We start from the raw sequence: 17492 nt of genomic DNA, 5'->3' as shown, positions 1-17492 counted from the left end.
GGCATTTAGGTAAATAGTATCATTTAAAAAAAAAAAAAGTTGCAAAAATAGTAGAATGGCAGAGTTTATCAGAGTAAATGTGAGTAAGGCTGCAATCAAAGTTTTCAGTTTTAGTCAAAGGTATTTTCATTTTAAGAAATGTTGGTAGTACTAATCGTTTGTGGTGCAGTTTGGGGGGGAGGTGCTGAAGGCTAATACTGCATGGCTGTCTCTGACATTAGGGTGGCCTGGTGGTAGCACTGCTGCCTCACCTTCAGGGAGTGAGGATTGAGCCCTACTTCAGCTCTGGATGTTTGGGGCTTGCATGCTCCCCCTGTGCTGTGCGGGTTTCCTCCGGTTCTCCAATTTCCTCCTGCATTCCAGAAGCATGCAGTTAGGCTAATTGGCATCTCCGGATTGTCCGTAGCATGCGTGTGTGTATGCTTGCCCTGCATTGGACTGGCATCCCACCCAGGGTGTACTCTTAACCTTTTGCCCTGTGCTGCCTTTTGCCCCCAGCCCTGTGTAAGCAGTTGGAAGATGGATGGATATCATCGTCATTATAATTTTTATGATTTATTATAATTTTTTTTTTAACTCTAATGGATATCTGTAGCCATTCTTTGGAATGAGGACAAAGGAGAACAAACCAGGCAGGGGGCTCCTTGTGACTGGGCTCCTTGCCCCCCCACCCCCACAGTGCACAATCACAGATTCAAACAGAGCATCTTTCTCCTATTTAGAGATTATTCTCCTATTAGAAAGAAAATGGCTTGTGTTCAAATTATGATAGATGTGTGTGTGTGTGTGTGGGGGGGGGGGGGGGGCTGTCAGGGTAGCAGAGGACTGCCTTTTGCATGGTGCTTTTTTTTTTTTAGATGGAACTGCTTCAGCTCATTGGTAAACATGGAGCATTGGTATCTCCAGCTGAATTCCCACCAGTTTGCAGAGAGTTTAGCTTCTTCTTCCCTGTCCAAGTTCCCAACACCAGGCAACAAGCCCTCCTTTCACGGTACCAGGCAAATGGGGGTTAGAGAGGAAGATGTATCCATCGTATGTGGGCCCTCACCGTGGATCGTCCCGTTCTCTAACTCGGGTAGTAGCTCGACATGGCCTGCCAAAAGATAACATCACGTGGTAACAGCTCTCTGGATCCCTACATCATTCTTCACACTTAGGTAGAATTAAGGGTATGCTACTGAATCATTTCAGAAGATCACACAAAAGGAACGTTCAGAATAAGCATTTTAAGAACTTTCAAGCTCAATTTGGTCAATTAATACATTTGGATATTTCTTTGCCCCCATATTAGGAGTTTCATGTGCAGTGGTAACATTAATTATACGTTAAGCCAAATGCATAGATGGATGGGAAGATTTTCACATTCTAATAATTTATCTTTGCCCCTAGTCCTTACCACCAGAGTGAATAATCTTCTTACCACTGCATTGTATTTTAATTTAAATTTAAAATGCAGCTTCCCCTTATTTAACCCATTGTCGTATTCAAAAGAGATTTTGAGCAACTGAGTATTATAACCAGCCATTGACTTAAAGCCATAACCTGCAGTGAGTCGAGTCTTGAATGTATATCTAGCAGTTTCTTTTGTAATGTCAAGTGTTGGTTGTCTTTTTAATCTGTGATTTTCATTTGCAAGTAACTGTCTCCAGAAATTACCTGTGATATCCCTGTATAATTATGATCATTTAAACATAGTGAGCATTTCAGATGGAATTTCTGATAGATTATTGCCTTTAGTGCATAATCTGCGAAAAATTGGTTTAACAGCATTGCCCTCCTTAGCGAAAACTCCGAGTTGCTTTTTTGACCATGTCGTCATTCATCTTATACCAGTGGAGTTTGAATATGACGCTGTCCTTAGTTGCCATGGTGACAGAATTACACGGAAGCACGAAAGGATTAATAAACATGACTACCACCACTGAAAATATTTTTAAGTCATCAAATGACTCAAATGCTTGTTTTATTTTAACTGCACTTAAAATATAACCGATGGTAACCCGTCGAAAAACAATGACTTTACACTTTTTATACATTTAAGAGTAAGCTATTTTTAAAGTAATAAGTGTTAACACTTTTCTTTATAAATTAATACAATTTATCCAATGGCTAATTCTATGTCATAATTCAACATTTTAAGATAATATACGCTGCAACCACAGAATCCATTACATATCATGCGTTTTGGTAGGTGACCTCTGGGGTTGTCTGAAGGACTTATGGGAAATGAAGTGCTTTAACAACATTACGTACAAAAGCTTTCATTTTAATTTAAACAGGGACTGAAATGCAAGCTTTATTTACTTTGAATTTAGGCTACATTCTAATTTTCCATATTCGTCGTGCGACCGGTTCCCCCATATACCTATTTCTCCGTAATGAATCGTATTATAACTGGGTTGTGTAGCTGGTTTTTGCAAATGCTCGTGCCTAGAGAAGTTCTTGCTACTGCTAATAAAACAAAATTCTAGTATTTCTTCGACCTAGGATGTTTAGATTCCAGTAACATGACGTAATCGGCTAAAGATTAATCGCGAATTTAATTACTTGAAGGACTGTTACAGAAAAAAATATATGAAGCAAAATGCTGCTTTTGTCGAGAATCATGTGAAGAAAGGTATGCTGACCCAAATTACTTGCCCTTTGTTATAGAACGAGATGATATGACTACATGTCCCGGCATTCATGTGACGTTGATGGCGTCACTGTGAATATATATGGCTACTGTGTAGCATTCCAAACGCTATTGTTACATTGTAACAAACCGGGCAGCAGAAGGGGAGAAGGTCCACGATTTTCCCCAATATTCAGGAAATCTTGCGCCGGGAAATGCGAAATTACAACACCATCAAAGAAGAAAAACAGACGATACATTTGGAAACTACATACGCGTAACAAGACCGCCCTGATTACAAAAAACGAACAGGGTGCAGTGGACTGTACAGTAAATACAAGCATTTTTAAAAGGATCAACGAGAGAAGAGAAAAACAATAAACACCCTTCTGTTATTTCGCAAGCGAGAGAAAAATATACAAAATAAAACATTTAACACAACTGTGGGAAGTCTTCTTATTGCTTGCCCCGGGTTGATCGGTATAGCTGAACCATTTTGCTGCCATAACGCAAAATTGCACATATCCTAGCAGCTCTAAAACAACCGAACGTATTTTTTTGTCTAGTTTTATCGTGCAATCCTAAAGTAATATTTCACAGCAACGTGCGCAACACGGGAATATATCACTACTTACAAATGTCTGCGGTTTTTCTTCGACAGATCTGATACGATAAAAATTGCTTTATTCGCACAGGCGTTCGTTGTACTCAAACCAAATAGTGGGACGAAAAAAGCAAGATCAGAACAACAATATAAAAAGAAAAGTGCAGGGACTTGGTAATTATACTCAGCGGCGAGACCGATCTCCGTTCCTCTCAAGGTAAGGAGTTCGATGGGTTTGGGGTTGCTGACACTTTGCCAAATGCCATATTTGAGAGAAAGGCTGAATGAATAGCGTGTGGGAAGCCAGGGCGTGCTGGCTGGTTTGCGTTGAGTTAGTCTGATCATGTCTATTAGTGGAGGAGAGCTGGTGCTTTATCGCCAATACCTGACGCACTGCTATGGTTTCTCCAATAACTGTTTAAACATCTGCTGTATTTCACTACGCACGCCCATTTAGCTCTTACATTTAACCTTGCCCCCATACTTAGGAAGGGAACCGACGAATAGATGGCTGAGATAACGAAGACACGAATGTCTTTAAAAGAAATGTTTTTATTTTCAGTTTAAACGGTGCCAGCTGAAACCATTATTATAATTTATTTCTATGTAAAAGATAATCTTTAGTATTATGTGCAGGACTGGATACTTGCTGACCTTCCGTACTGCCTTTTATACAATTAGGTTTGTCTCTTGGCGATTGGGCCACGTTTATGTGTTACTGAGTTCACTTAACCGTTCACTATAACCGTTACCAAGGCAGCTTTTCATGGAAATGTATACGGTAATCTAAAGATAAGAACGATCACATTTTCTCATTAGTCTGCATGGTTCTGTTTATTATTGGCATAGTGGCCAGATTCCGTAACTCTTTGTTATCCGTAAATTTTCAAGACTGGAACATTATCAAAAACGGTGATTCAGACTAACCTCGATCAAATCCAAGAATATATCATAATCCACTGGCAGCAATTTGCCATTTAACCTTGTTCGCGTTGTCATATGACTCTAGACCTGTCGTGACAGTAAAACATTGGGTCCCACTGTTGTCGCTGTTTAGCTTGATTGCAGGCCTGTGTTGTAGTCCTGGCTGATGCATTTGGGGTATCCATGTCTAAAAAGGAATGTGTGATGGAAGAAACATGTGTAATGCCTGCAAATAAAGTCCTAAGTGTAACACTGCATCATCAAGTCAGATACTCAAGGAAGGGTAGGACTGTGGCAAGGTGAATGATGGCCTAGGTGTGAGAGGAAGACTTGGGATACTTTAACCAGAAATTCCAGTCAAAAATGTATTTCTGCTTCAGCTTGTGGACAGCTGGCTGTCCACCAAAAGCAGTAAGTCCTCAAAAAAGAAATGGGATTTTTTTCATTCTAGGGTATGTAGTTCGGTAGTGTACAAAATTACACAAAACACTACTCAGAGAATCTGTTATAGAGGGGCGGTCATACTCAGTTCTAGTGGGCTGTATGTGCAGCTTTTTGTTGCAGTCTTTTCTCTTTACGGACCCTGGCACATTCATACTGATTTTATAATGACAAAGGATATTTGAGTATGCATTCCAATACAGCATTTAACCAGTGTAATTTTGGGAAAAGGCATTGATAGGAGCAACTGGCTAATTTAACCACAAACTATAGTGACTGAAGCATACCTAGGAAGTGATGGCTGCATGCTAACATTGTACCTGCATCTCCTGAACTGTGTGCTTTATTCTGATAAGAGATGAGCCATTTTGAAATATATTGAAAGGTGAAGCTATCTGATGTCATACTGGGTAAACTGTGCTATATAAATAGATGTATATCTCACAATGGCTATATATAAATGTATGTCATATTAATCACAAGTGGTAAAAAGATATTTTGTGAATCCTAATTATGTTTCACTAATCCACCTAAAGACGGGACATGTTTCGGGCGCTGTAGGGGGTGGTGTCTGGAAAGTGGCGGTGAATCAGCTGACATAGGAAGATTAGCATATTTGGATAGTATTTTGTAGGGTTTTTTTTTTGGGGGGGGGGGGGGGTCAGCTGTTTCTGTTCATTTATTATTCTTATAGAAAGGGAGCCTTTTTCTGTCAAGGAAGAAAGCATTCAGTGACCTGCCGCTTTCTCCCGTCTGTCTGACACTGTGGAAGCAGTATCTCCGGAAGAATGCCATTGTCCCCCCAAAATAAAGATTTGTAAAGTTGTCATTGTACAACTTGGGTGTCTTATCTTTGTTTTATTTCAGAAATGTAGTCTCAATCCTGATTACAGGACATGCATCTTTTGCTAATAATCAGTTCTTAATTGCTTTAAATGATGATTCTGAATGATTTATTCATTTACCTCACTTGCTGATACTCGTGGCAGAAGCGAGGGCGCTGGTTGGAGTCGCGCTTATTTCATAAAACCTTTTCCTCCATTATCCTCCATACTCTGTTTAGCACTGGCGCCTTTGCAGTTGAATATGCAGTTCAGGAATTAGATTTCAAACAGGAAGATGCTATAGGTATGGTGTGGAACCTCAGAGAATCTGAAAGTATAAACGGATAGAATTTTGTAGATGTCTGAGCAGTGCCTAGTCATGTGCCTAGTTACATGACCCCTTCGTTTATTTTCTTGCGCCAGTGCTTCTTCAGAAATCCCATTTACGCATCTCTGGCAAATCACAGCTTGGCAGGGAGAACTTTCGAGAACAGTGAACCGTCATTTCTGAACATGCCAGTCTCCCACGATTGGCTTATGAGACATGGTAGGCATTCAATGCCTCTTATTTCTTGCAATGCTGTCATTAAATGGCTATAAAAAACTTTGATAGCAAGTCTTTGGTGAGCCCTATATGTATGCAGAGGACTTTCATGAACACAAATCTTACTATAATCTCCAAAACCATGTTAATAATCTAAGACTTGCTGCTGCTATTAGACAAACTGGAAATGGAAAAGCATTGTTTTGTATCTTTCACAATAATAAGTATAAAATTCAATAATGATATTTTGAGAAATACTTAAGTATCAGAGAGAGCTAGTTTCCAAAGGCATGCATGCTGTATTTCCCTGCATAGAGGGGCATCTAGGTTCACACTTACAACTCATTGCTTGTCTTTGAGATGATTTATTTTGGACAAAGCAACTTTTTTTTCCCATTGGCAGTAGATAAAATTGGAGAATGTTATGATAGAATGTCATGTTTGAAGGTCCTCAAGATTACTCAGTGTAGGGTGATTCACATGCTATTTTGGACTTTAGAATTTCTGTGCCTATGATAGTCTTTGTACTAGATAATTAAATGCAGTCTTATGCTTTTGATTTTGTATAGAGACATTGGCTCATTCTGGTAGTTGTAACATTAATCTTTAGCCTCATGTTTGCCTCCGGGCAGCTATGTGAAGTTTGTTAATTGTGCTTTTTTATTTAATAAAGTTGCACACCAATGGTGATGCTTTACTGGAAAGTTGTTTCCCCAAAGTTATGCTGGTTGGTTCATTCAGCCCTGAAAATGTGAAGTAATGTTGTATCTATCAAAAGCATCTTACTGGGAGACTAGCCAGAGATGGAGGCCACAATATCCCAGTCTAATGTCTGTTATTGAAAAGAAGGGCTCTGGGTAGAGGCACGGATATAAGGAAAGAGCCTGCACATTCGTTCCAGTGCAGCTTATATAAACTGTGCTTTTCCAGTTGTCATGGTAACATTTTCTGACTTCCCGGTCTAAATGTAATTTTCGTGTTAGACAGAGGGGGAGAGGTGCAATCGAGACAGAAAACGGCACAGAACAAAGGTAATGTTATCATTGGGTATTTTAGAATAATCACACATAACTGGCCTTAGTGTAATGGTGAGGGGGCACATAACTGACCTAAATGTCAGGAGTCACATATACTTGCTGGGGGACGACTGTTACAGTGGCTACCCCCCTCCCGGCCCCTACACCCAACCCCATATCCATGTTCACAACGATAAATTGCTCACCTGTGCCTTACACACTTCAGTCCTCTACTAGTGTCCTTGTGAAAGATATTCTGTTGTTTTGGACTTGACTTATGCTGAAAGTGCTCATACAGTACTGTGCAAAAGTCCTAGGCAGCCAAAGAAATTATGTTTAATTGATCTTCATGTTGGTGTAAAACGATGCTATTATGCCTGTCAGAGTGTGTTAGCTTAGCCATTTCAAGACATCTACTAAAATCACCCCATTATTTCCAGCCGTCATACAGTCCAGCCATGTATTTTTTTGACTGAACCACTAGCATGCCTCGTTCAGCTAATCAATATCTAACTGACTTTTTTTTTAAACTAATTAAGTTAATTAATTAAGGAGTAAAATATAATAAACACATGAAATGACTGAGGTGCCTCTGAGGAGAGGTTTGGGAGCCGAATCGATGTTCATCGTCCAACTAGATATCAGTAACTTTCTGGAGAACAGAAGACATTTTTACTAGTTTTTATTGTGTTGCTCTTTCATATGTTCTAATGTTAAATTGTGTTTTTTTAGTTGTTCTGAGGTAATTTTCACTTACTACCCACTTAAATAGCTTTAAATAGTTTTTTGCACAGTACTGCAAATTTATCCTCACTGGGTGGCAGATAAGCTTTAACTCTAGTACCAAGCGGCGGGTGCTGTGGTTGTTAAGGTAGCGGATTTCTAACAAAGAGGGAACTATTTAGCTGTTTTACCTTGTGGGGTGCTCTGTGTCTGTGTGACTGGTCTTTTGGGGACATGTATGGTCACTATGATGAACTGTGTGATAGATATGACTGATTTAATCCAGAATGCATTAATTCCATGTGCAAAAACTGATTTGCCTATGCCTGAGTACATGAAAGAATACACAGACGCACACACACACTTATTGAAGAACTTATTTATCACAAACTACATTTACATACCATAAGGTCAAATGCTTATTTTGTGAGTTGTACCCTTTATTAGTAGGGCTCAGCTAATTTTAAGGGACACTGTACTGAAATTACAGTTTGACCACACACACCAATAAGGGAAGCTGTATTTTAACTGCTCGGTGTCCTACCGGTCAGGTTGGAGTCTGCAGCAAGCAGCTGGCACAGCGGGGGCAGCCAAGCAGCTACAGCCAAGGTTTGTTATTGCCTGTGAATTGTTTTTAAACACTCTAAATGCATTTTAAGAAGTTTCATCAGCCACAGAACTGTGTGTTACGTTTACAACTCAGTCACAGATTAAATCATTTAGCATGCTGAATAGCTGATATTTGGTAAGTGGTGTTTGCCTGTCTTCTGAATTTCACAGTATCCTCCCTGGTTTTCCAGCATGCCTCTCTGGCCACTTAAAGCTGGCTTTTATGTAAAATACACCGGCTTACACTTGCAGATGAACGCTTAATATAGCTGTTAGGGGACGTCCATAATTTAAGGGGAAGATCACATTTTATAAGTATATGAATTATGATTTTTTTTGGAGGCTTCTTGCAAAATGACTGGTGGTCACTGATGTTTGTGCAGTAGTAGTTGTGCGATTGTCTGCTGCTTCCGGGCTGTTCTGTCATGTCAGTGCCCTCACGCCGTCTCTTCTTTCGAAGCGTTGGACACATGAATGTAAGGGAAGCGAGATCCGTTTCTCTGGTCCTTCTCCCGACTACATCTGTGACACCTGGCCTCCCGCGTGCTTCTCAGCTCCTGACTGTTTGCATTGATCTCTCTGTCTCCACAGTTGGGTTAGGAGTCATGGAGGTGGTGTCTGTGCTCGGCCTGAAGAGGAGGTTCGAGGAGGTGGACAGTGGCTCCCCTTGCTCCACCCCCAAGGACTCGGATGACGACATCTCCAGCAGCGACAGCGCCGACAGCTGCGACAGCCTCAATGCCCCCTCCACCACCTTGCTCTCGCGTAAGGACCCCCATCCCATTGCCGGTGGCCTGTTTCCATATAACCAGGAAATTGACAGCTGTCGTATCAGAAAGGCCCACTAGATGGAGTCAGGAAACAAAGAGCAGGGATCTTTTTCTTAAAGAAGATGGAACTGCTTCAAAGACCCAGGTGTCCACGCGATGATTCACTCACACTCTCTCGTTGATTGTCCCCATGCTATTGGCGGCAGCAGATCTTGTTTTTAATGGGGAAATGGCGGTGTAATGACTGCGCACTATCGAGCCTCGTTCAGGCTCCTCACGCCGTCTGCGCCTCTTCAGCGTGACACATCAAGCGATACGTATTTAGGACACTTATCTATTTATCTATTTGTGTGTGTTTATGGAATTTATGCCCTCTCATGCCATCTCCATGGAAACCTGTATAGGAGCCACCCCTTTTCCCTGTCAGCCCACCCTGCTATCAGTTCTCCTGTACCTGTGGCCTCACTTGCGTTACCTTTACTCATGCTAGTTGCAGTGATAGTCGTTAGGAGCTCATTTTTAGTTAGGTTTTCGGTTTTCCCACGTATCACCCGTTTGTAACCCGGAGTTTTCTGCTCTGTTTCGGATGCCGCGCAGCCACCTCCATCCTCAGGCAGCACAAGCCCCTACCGGGCCCCAAGAGGGTGCGATTCGACGCCGTCACCGTCTACTACTTCTCAAGGCGGCAGGGCTTCACCAGTGTGCCCAGCCAGGGGGGCAGCTCCCTGGGCATGGCCCGCCGCCACACCGCCATCCGCCGCTACACGCTCGGCGAGTTCGCCCGCGAGCAGGAGAGCAGCCACCGGCAGGCGCTGCGTCAGCACCTGCGCCAAGAGAAACTGGACGCTCGCAAGCGGAAAGTGAGTAGTGAAAGGAGCCAGGACAGCCATATTGCCTCAGTCCTCACTGACAGGCCATATTGCCCCAATGATCGTTGTCAGCTGTATTGCCTCCAGTATCAAAGATCAGAATCGGGGCTGATGCAGGAATTTTTAATTCAGTATCAGCTGTCACAGCCCGATCTATTTCATTCACCACATTCTAATTTATATACTAATTTATGTCAGTTGTGCAGATTTTAAGTTCTGTCAAACTCTGCCTTAAGCCTGAAGCACATGGCTTGAAATAACAAACTATCATGACATCAGCCATGGGGGAAAATCTTTAAACTGGAAACTCAAAGTGTTACCTGCAATGTTTGCAATAGCATCCCATCATGGGGAGGCAGCAGAAGAGTGTCACTTAGTACAACTTAAAAAGCACTTCCTGAAAAATCACAGGGAAGAATACTGAGACATCGCGAGGCTCACTCAGATGAAGAATGCACAGACGCCTGCTGTATGGGTTTGTATGCTTACATATTTATTAAAAGGTTGGATTGGGACTTGGAAAGACCAGATATAAATATTAAATACTTGGACTGGGGTCGCAAAAAGTGGATCAGGAAAACCCGTAATTGCCTGAAGCTTCACGAGGGGCTATATTGCCTCGATATTCCTTGACGGCCATATAGCCTCAGTACTCGTTGACGGCCATATTGCCTTGGTACTCGTTGATGGCCATATTGCCTTGGTACTCGTTGATGGCCATAATGCCTCAGTACTCGTTGACGGCCATATTGCCTTGGTACTCGTTGATGGCCATAATGCCTCGGTACTCGTTAATGGCCATAATGCCTCGGTACTTCTTGAGGGCTATAATGCCTCAGTACTCGTTGACGGCCATATTGCCTCGGTACTCGTTGATGGCCACAATGCCTCGGTACTCGTTGACGGCCATAATGCCTCGGTACTCGTTGGCGGCCATAATGCCTCGGTACTCGTTGACGGCCATATTGCCTCGGTACTCGTTGACGGCCATAATGCCTCGGTACTCGTTGACGGCCATAATGCCTCGGTACTCGTTGGCGGCCATAATGCCTCGGTACTCGTTGACGGCCATATTGCCTCGGTACTCGTTGACGGCCATAATGCCTCGGTACTCGTTGACGGCCATAATGCCTCGGTACTCCTTGATGGCCATAATGTCTCGGTACTCCTTGATGGCCATAATGCCTCGGTACTCGTTGACGGCCATAATGCCTCGGTACTTCTTGACGGCCATATTGCCTCGGTACTCGTTGACGGCCATATTGCCTCGGTACTCCTTGACGGCCATATTGCCTCGGTACTCCTTGACGGCCATATTGCCTCGGTACTCCTTGACGGCCATAATGCCTCGGTACTTCTTGACGGCCATATTGCCTCGGTACTCCTTGACGGCCATAATGCCTCGGTACTTCTTGACGGCCATATTGCCTCAGTACTCGTTGGCGGCCATATTGCCTCGGTACTCGTTGACGGCCATATTGTTGCCCTGGTTACAAATGATGTAACCCTGTTTATTTCCCACTGTGCACCCTCTGTAGGTGAGCTTGTGAAAAGCTAGTCTTTAACAATATCAACATGTCCACATATGGAAGACTTCCTTGGATTTCAGACCCCATGGTGTCTCTCTGCTCATGATTGGCGACATAACAAATGTGTCTCTTAAACCCGCAGCTCACGAGAAATGGCACGGTGGCCTGCGCAGCTGCCGACACGCTGACTTTGGACGACGTGTCAGACGAAGACCTGGACGTCGAGGGCATGGAGGTGGACGACTGCTTTTTCCTGCAGCCGCTGCCCACTAAGAGGCGGCGAGCACTGCTGCGGGCCTCAGGCATCGTGCGCATCGATGCCCGCGAGAAGGCGGAGCTGCGAGCCATTCGCCTGTCGCGGGAGGAATGTGGCTGTGACTGCCGTTCATACTGTGATCCGCGGCGGTGCGGCTGCAGCCAGGCAGGCATCAAGTGCCAGGTGAGGCGAGGGAGTGGTGTGGGGGCAAACTGGCCCTGTAGCTGTGGCTTATTACTCTGCCTAATATTACAGATCATTATCAGATTGCATCACAGAAATGCTCATGGTCGTTTTACTTGCACAAAAATATTCTGAGGACAGAGAGAGAACCAATCAAATTGTAGAGGAGGTGGGTCCAAGCAACTAGAGGAGGTGGGGCCAACCAGCAGATATCTTGGTCCCACCTCCTCTGGTTGCTTTGACCCACCTCCTCTGCAATCTGATTAGTTCAGAGAGTTAACCAATCATTTTTTTTGTTTACATTTTTGTGTAAGTAAAACTCCCACAAGGCACATAAATATGCATTCTGCCAGCTTACAGGGTTCGAGAATTGTACAAAATTTCTTAAAGGGGTGCTTGTGAATTGCAGCAGATCCGACTCAAAGCCTGTATAGACCCGTTGTGTGCAGTGTATGTGTTTCCTCTGTGAGTGACTGATTGGATTACCGATGTCGCAGTAGTGCAGCAGTCGGGTTGTAGTGAACTCTCTCCCTGCCTCCTGGCAGGTGGATCGCCTGTCCTTCCCCTGCGGATGCTCGCGGGATGGCTGTGGCAACACAGCGGGCCGCATCGAGTTCAACCCCCTCCGCGTCCGGACGCACTACCTGCACACCATCATGAAACTGGACCTGGAGGAGAGGCGGCTGTTGGCACCACGGCCCGGGGAGGGGGCCCAAGAACCTCCCACCTCTGCTGCTAGCACCTCTGTGGACCCATCTCCAGGGGCCTCGGACCTCTCTAACGAGGGGCTGGACGCAGACGCACTGGGCGCTCCCACAGACAGCCTGGAGGTGGACTACGTGGCCCAGCGGGACAGCTTGGCTCTGGAGAACGAGGCTGCCGTGTTGCATCTGCAGAGCGCTGAGGAACAAGAGCGGAGGAACCGTGAGCAGGAGCAAGAGGAGGCCGAGGCTGGTGAGGTCCAGTGCGGATTGGGCCAACAGGGCCTGTGCCTGCTAGCAGAGCCCCCGCAGGACGGGGAGGCTGTGGAGCAGGGTGCAGGGCCCTTCCTCATCCAGGGGGCCTTTCCAGCAGGGGGCTCCCTGCTCTGCTTTACAGAAAGCCAGCTTGAGGCTCATCATCAGGCCCTTCTGAAAGAGCCCTCCTCTCTGGTTTACTACCAGATGGGGCACGAGGAGCCTCTGGCATTTCCGGAGGAACATCCTGGAGCAGGTGGTGATGGAGAGAGTGACGAAGGAGTAGCACAAGAACACAAGAGCTGCCAGCAAGGATTGGTGGAGAAAGAGCCAGCTGCAGGTTCGGGTTCAGGAGACGTGCAAATAGATGAGGGACACTTCGCTTATGACAACGAGTCCCCACAAAAAACTCCCGCTGTGTGCCAGGGAAACACCCATTCTGCCTTCGAGGGGTTTGGAGACGGAGACCCACTGCCTTCCCAGGCCTAATTTCGTTAGGTTTTGCAGATGTTTTGCACAATAAAGTATATTGCCTACCTTAAGTAGAATATTAACAAAAAATCATAAAATTGCAAATAATATTATAATCAGTTTTCTTTAGAGACAAGCATGTATATTAGACAATAACATAGAGGGAAGTGGTCCTGGTGGCAGGACACAAAAGTCTTTATTCCCACTGTGCAATCTGTCGTATAAGAAGGAGCTGAATCTTAACAGCCAATCAGAGGAAAGCAGTTTCTCCCCCTGATGTGGTTCAGCTAAGGAGCCTGTAGGGGCTATTACAGGCTTATTCAGTGGTTCCCATCTTTGTCTCAAGTTAGCACTGACTTCAGGACATGCCTTTACTTATTTCCTTTTTCGTATACAAATACATTGTTGGTAATACCTCATTTAGTGGTGATTTGAAGGAAAAAATACATGGACGACAGTGTTTTTAAGTTGTCAGAGGTCAGCTGTGCTCTCTGAGGCTGTAGGTGGACCACTGAAGTGCCCATGTGAAAACGACTTACTCCTGGAGATACTTGGTATAAATATAATGTACTGTACAGCGTTCTGAGATAGAGGGTCACTTGCACCTTTTTTTGGGTGGGGTTGGGCTCAGAACCCTCTTGCATTGAGAGTGAAGACAAGTCAAATGCACGCCTTTTTACGTTTGCCTAGGTCTTACTTTTCCAAAACATTTTTTTTCTTTTATTATTGCATTATGATAATCAAAATTAGAGTCCATCTGCCTTTGTTGAGGCGTATTAGTATTTTATTGAAACACAACGTTCGCAAAACTGAGTTTCGGCAGCAGAGGCAGTCCTACCGCAGCGTCGTGCCTTGCTTATGTCCGGTATTTATTTCCGTCGTGGTCGATAAAGGAGGCTGAAAAAGCCACGACGCTAAAAAACAGGTCACTAATTCATTTGTCCTAAAACTTTTGTTCCATAACTTTAATGATGCTCATGTGCATTTGTGGGATAATTTTGACAGTCAATGAATAAAATCTTTTTTTCAAAGTGAGCCATTACCTCCATCGGAGAGGGGAAAAAAAAGATTAAAGGGGAATTTAATATTTCTCCGTTGGCTGTTACTGGAATGTGTGTTTGGTCGTTTCTGGAGGTAAAAACAAACAAAAAAAACCAAAAACCTGTACAGAACTCATCTGTCAAAAATGAACTAACGAATGGAAGCGCAAAATGCGTAAATCATTTACAGTTATACTTGGGTTTTAGTATAAAATGTGTGGCCTCCAACATTGGCAAGAAAAGGTAGAACTTTTTTTTTTTAAAGTAGATATATAAATTGATTTTGGTTACTTAATGTACAGTTACAAGAAGGCAAGTGTCGTATCACGTATACTGTGTTGTACCAGTGTATTGTAGCACATCATCCTATGTTTAAAAGGTTTTTTATGAGTATTCCTTGTGGATGTCCAACATCTGCATTGGCCGTAACAATAATACGATATTATTTAAGTGAGATGTCTTCTGCACCATTTCTCCCACCGATAAGCACTCCGATTTCAGCAGCTTGTCACTTGTCAGCTCACTTTACAACTTGTTTGTGAATTCAGTGTTGTTGGTTTTTTTTCTCGACACAATAAGGAAGGCGGAAGTGCTCGCGAAATTCGTCTGCAAACTTTCTTTTCTCAAATGTTATTTGTCTTATTATGGTTTTCCTTTACTCTTTAAAGGTCTGTTTTTAATTTTCTTGTCTTGGTGTTACCCTTCATTACTGGGGTTCATAATCTGTCAACAGTCTTCGTTATTTATACCAGCGTTGCATTTCCTTTTGATGTTTGTGTCTTCAGTATCAGTTTGCCTATTCATTAAAACAATGTTAAAATGTCAAAGTCAAATTGAAATAAAAGTGACGCACATTTGGTTGTTTGAAGTGCTGTACAATCTTACCTGCCAATGAGTTTAAGAATCAGTGAATTCCATTTCTCCTCCTTCGTCTGGCATGTACACTGCAGTAAGAATTTGAATTTTCCTGCTTCTTAATGAATGGAAAATTTAACACATAGCAACGAGCAGGCAAATCATCACACTTGGGTAAAGTTGCAAATGCTATATGACTATGTGTTAGGCGAAGAGTGAAACATGGTGAAACAGATGTAAAGCTTTCTGTATGAAAAAATACATATGTGGCTGAATATTTCTGTAACTGTACATCTGTAATGGGCTGCGCTGGGGAATGAGGCTGTGCCGATACCCTTTGCGTCCAGTCATTTCCATTTTTATTTGGAAACACACTCTCAAGATAGGATGGTGTTCCTTGGGTTTCAGGATTTCGAGTCAATACTGCTCTCAAGAGCTGCACTTATCAACACTGCTGACAGGCACTGCACCACAAATGTCCACTTAAATATCTGTTCACTTAGTTGCGACGATGCTAGCAGGTCTCTAGGGAACCATAACTATTTTAATTAAAACATTTTAATGCTTATGCAGTAAATAAAACTTGAAATGGCTAGAGAGGAGTGGTATGCTGCACATCTGCCTTATTGTCTCTTAGGATTGTGACAGGAGACGTATAAATATTATCAGTACAATTAAAAATGTTACATGCATATGTATGTTTGTGAAAGACAATGAATTACCTGCAATAGACTAGCACTGGATCCATGGTGACCCTGATAACGCTGTGATTCTCCGGGTGACGATCACCACAACCACCATTGCACATGGGATTGCTGAAAATGGACGGAAGGACAAAAATATTCCAACAACGTCCAAAACATTACAAAACATTTCCCCGTGTAATTAATGAGCAAACGACTAAAGGTGTGATCGTTTCCTGCAGTTTTCACACCGGCTTCCTCTTACAGAAGAAGCTGACTGCTACCACAGTGGGCTGCAGTAAGCCTCCCGCAGGTTAGTGTTGATCAACACACACCTGTGAAGAAAAACTACTATATGTAATCCATGATGCTGCAGCCAGCACATTCACATTGCCTGTTCAATGAGGAATGAAGTTGTCGAACTTTTGTCAATGTGATTTCCCAACATTTTTACTACTTATATAGGCCCATGCTGTAAGTAGATTTTAAAGAATGCATTTATTATCAAAGCTGAGAATTCATCCAATACTTACTGATACTTACCCTCATATATAAATATTTATTCACCCTAAATTTGAACTCCCTGGAAATTATAACTATCGTTGGCTTTAAATGCCACTAGCCTCTATTTTTCTCTCTGAGAGTCAGACACTTACAGAAGTATTGAATTATCCCCATGCCTTGTTAACGGGAGTCCTCCGTCGTCATCGTTGAGCGTAGGATAAGCACGTTTAGATACAATTTCATCCACCACCATCATCCACCACCATTGTTCTTCCGCCTAGTTCTCATCTAACTGGATGTCAAACTACAGTGGTATCAGGGTGTGAGCCACTGGTAACAAAATCTAGCTATTGTACAGTTCTGAATTTATTTCAGCATGTGCCATTAATATATATTCTGCTCTTATTTTAGCAGTGCTAATTGTAAACACATGAGGGCAGCAGTGGACAACAAATAGGTCATAAAGTCGCTTTAGTGCTGCTAGTAGACATTTAAGGGCAGGGTTTTGGGCAGGCCCAGCCCTGGGGGTTGTGATGCCCTTGGTGACTGCCTTTGTTGTCCATAGGGTTGGCTGGCCCTGCTTTTGGGTGCTTAAAATGCTAGAGGTTCAGGATGAAAAATTCACGGGTTGATTATAAAGGATTTTCAGCAATTCAGGATTATAATACCTAAGGATTATATCATACAATTTTGAACAAATATATTTTCTAAAAGACTTTTTGACATGATCCCCCTCTGTGTTTTACTGGTCTACATAGGCTCTAAAGGCAGCTGTGATGTCATGGAAATTTGTAGATACACTATATCCACAAAAGTACTGGGACACCTGGCCATTACACCTACCGGAACGTTCACGATATCCCATAATGAATCCATAGGCACCAATATGGAACATTCTTTACAGATATTTAAAAGAAAGGAAGAAAGATGCAATTAGTTTTCAAAATACTAAGACATTCAGTAGTTATCAGGTTTTCTGGGAGAGAATTCCTAAGTTTGGGACCATACAGGTCAGGACTCTGTACAGCCCCGTCAGGTTCTTCCACACCAACCTCACCCAGCCATGCCTTTATGGAC

At 43.2% G+C, this 17492-nt stretch overlaps 1 protein-coding gene across 2 annotated transcripts; it reads left to right on the top strand.

Annotated features, from left to right (window-relative positions):
* The first annotated feature begins 7 nt into the window (after positions 1-7).
* csrnp2 (cysteine-serine-rich nuclear protein 2) lies at positions 8-15227 on the top strand. 2 transcript variants are annotated; one of them, XM_049016865.1, is made up of 6 exons: positions 8-3435; positions 8242-8299; positions 8891-9064; positions 9667-9929; positions 11610-11906; positions 12452-15227. In XM_049016865.1, the coding sequence occupies exons 3-6, from the start codon at positions 8905-8907 to the stop codon at positions 13349-13351; spliced, it is 1620 nt and encodes a 539-aa protein (XP_048872822.1). In that variant the 5' UTR covers positions 8-3435; positions 8242-8299; positions 8891-8904; the 3' UTR covers positions 13352-15227. The 2 variants fall into 2 exon arrangements, with proteins under 2 accessions (XP_048872822.1, XP_048872823.1); XM_049016866.1 differs by lacking the exon at positions 8242-8299.
* The last annotated feature ends 2265 nt before the right edge of the window (positions 15228-17492 follow it).

The sequence above is a fragment of the Brienomyrus brachyistius genome, chromosome 6 (assembly GCF_023856365.1).
Source record: "Brienomyrus brachyistius isolate T26 chromosome 6, BBRACH_0.4, whole genome shotgun sequence".
Classification (NCBI taxonomy): Eukaryota; Metazoa; Chordata; class Actinopteri; order Osteoglossiformes; family Mormyridae; genus Brienomyrus; species Brienomyrus brachyistius.
Note: the sequence above shows the minus strand (reverse complement) of the source record. Positions and strands in the feature narration are given on the sequence as shown.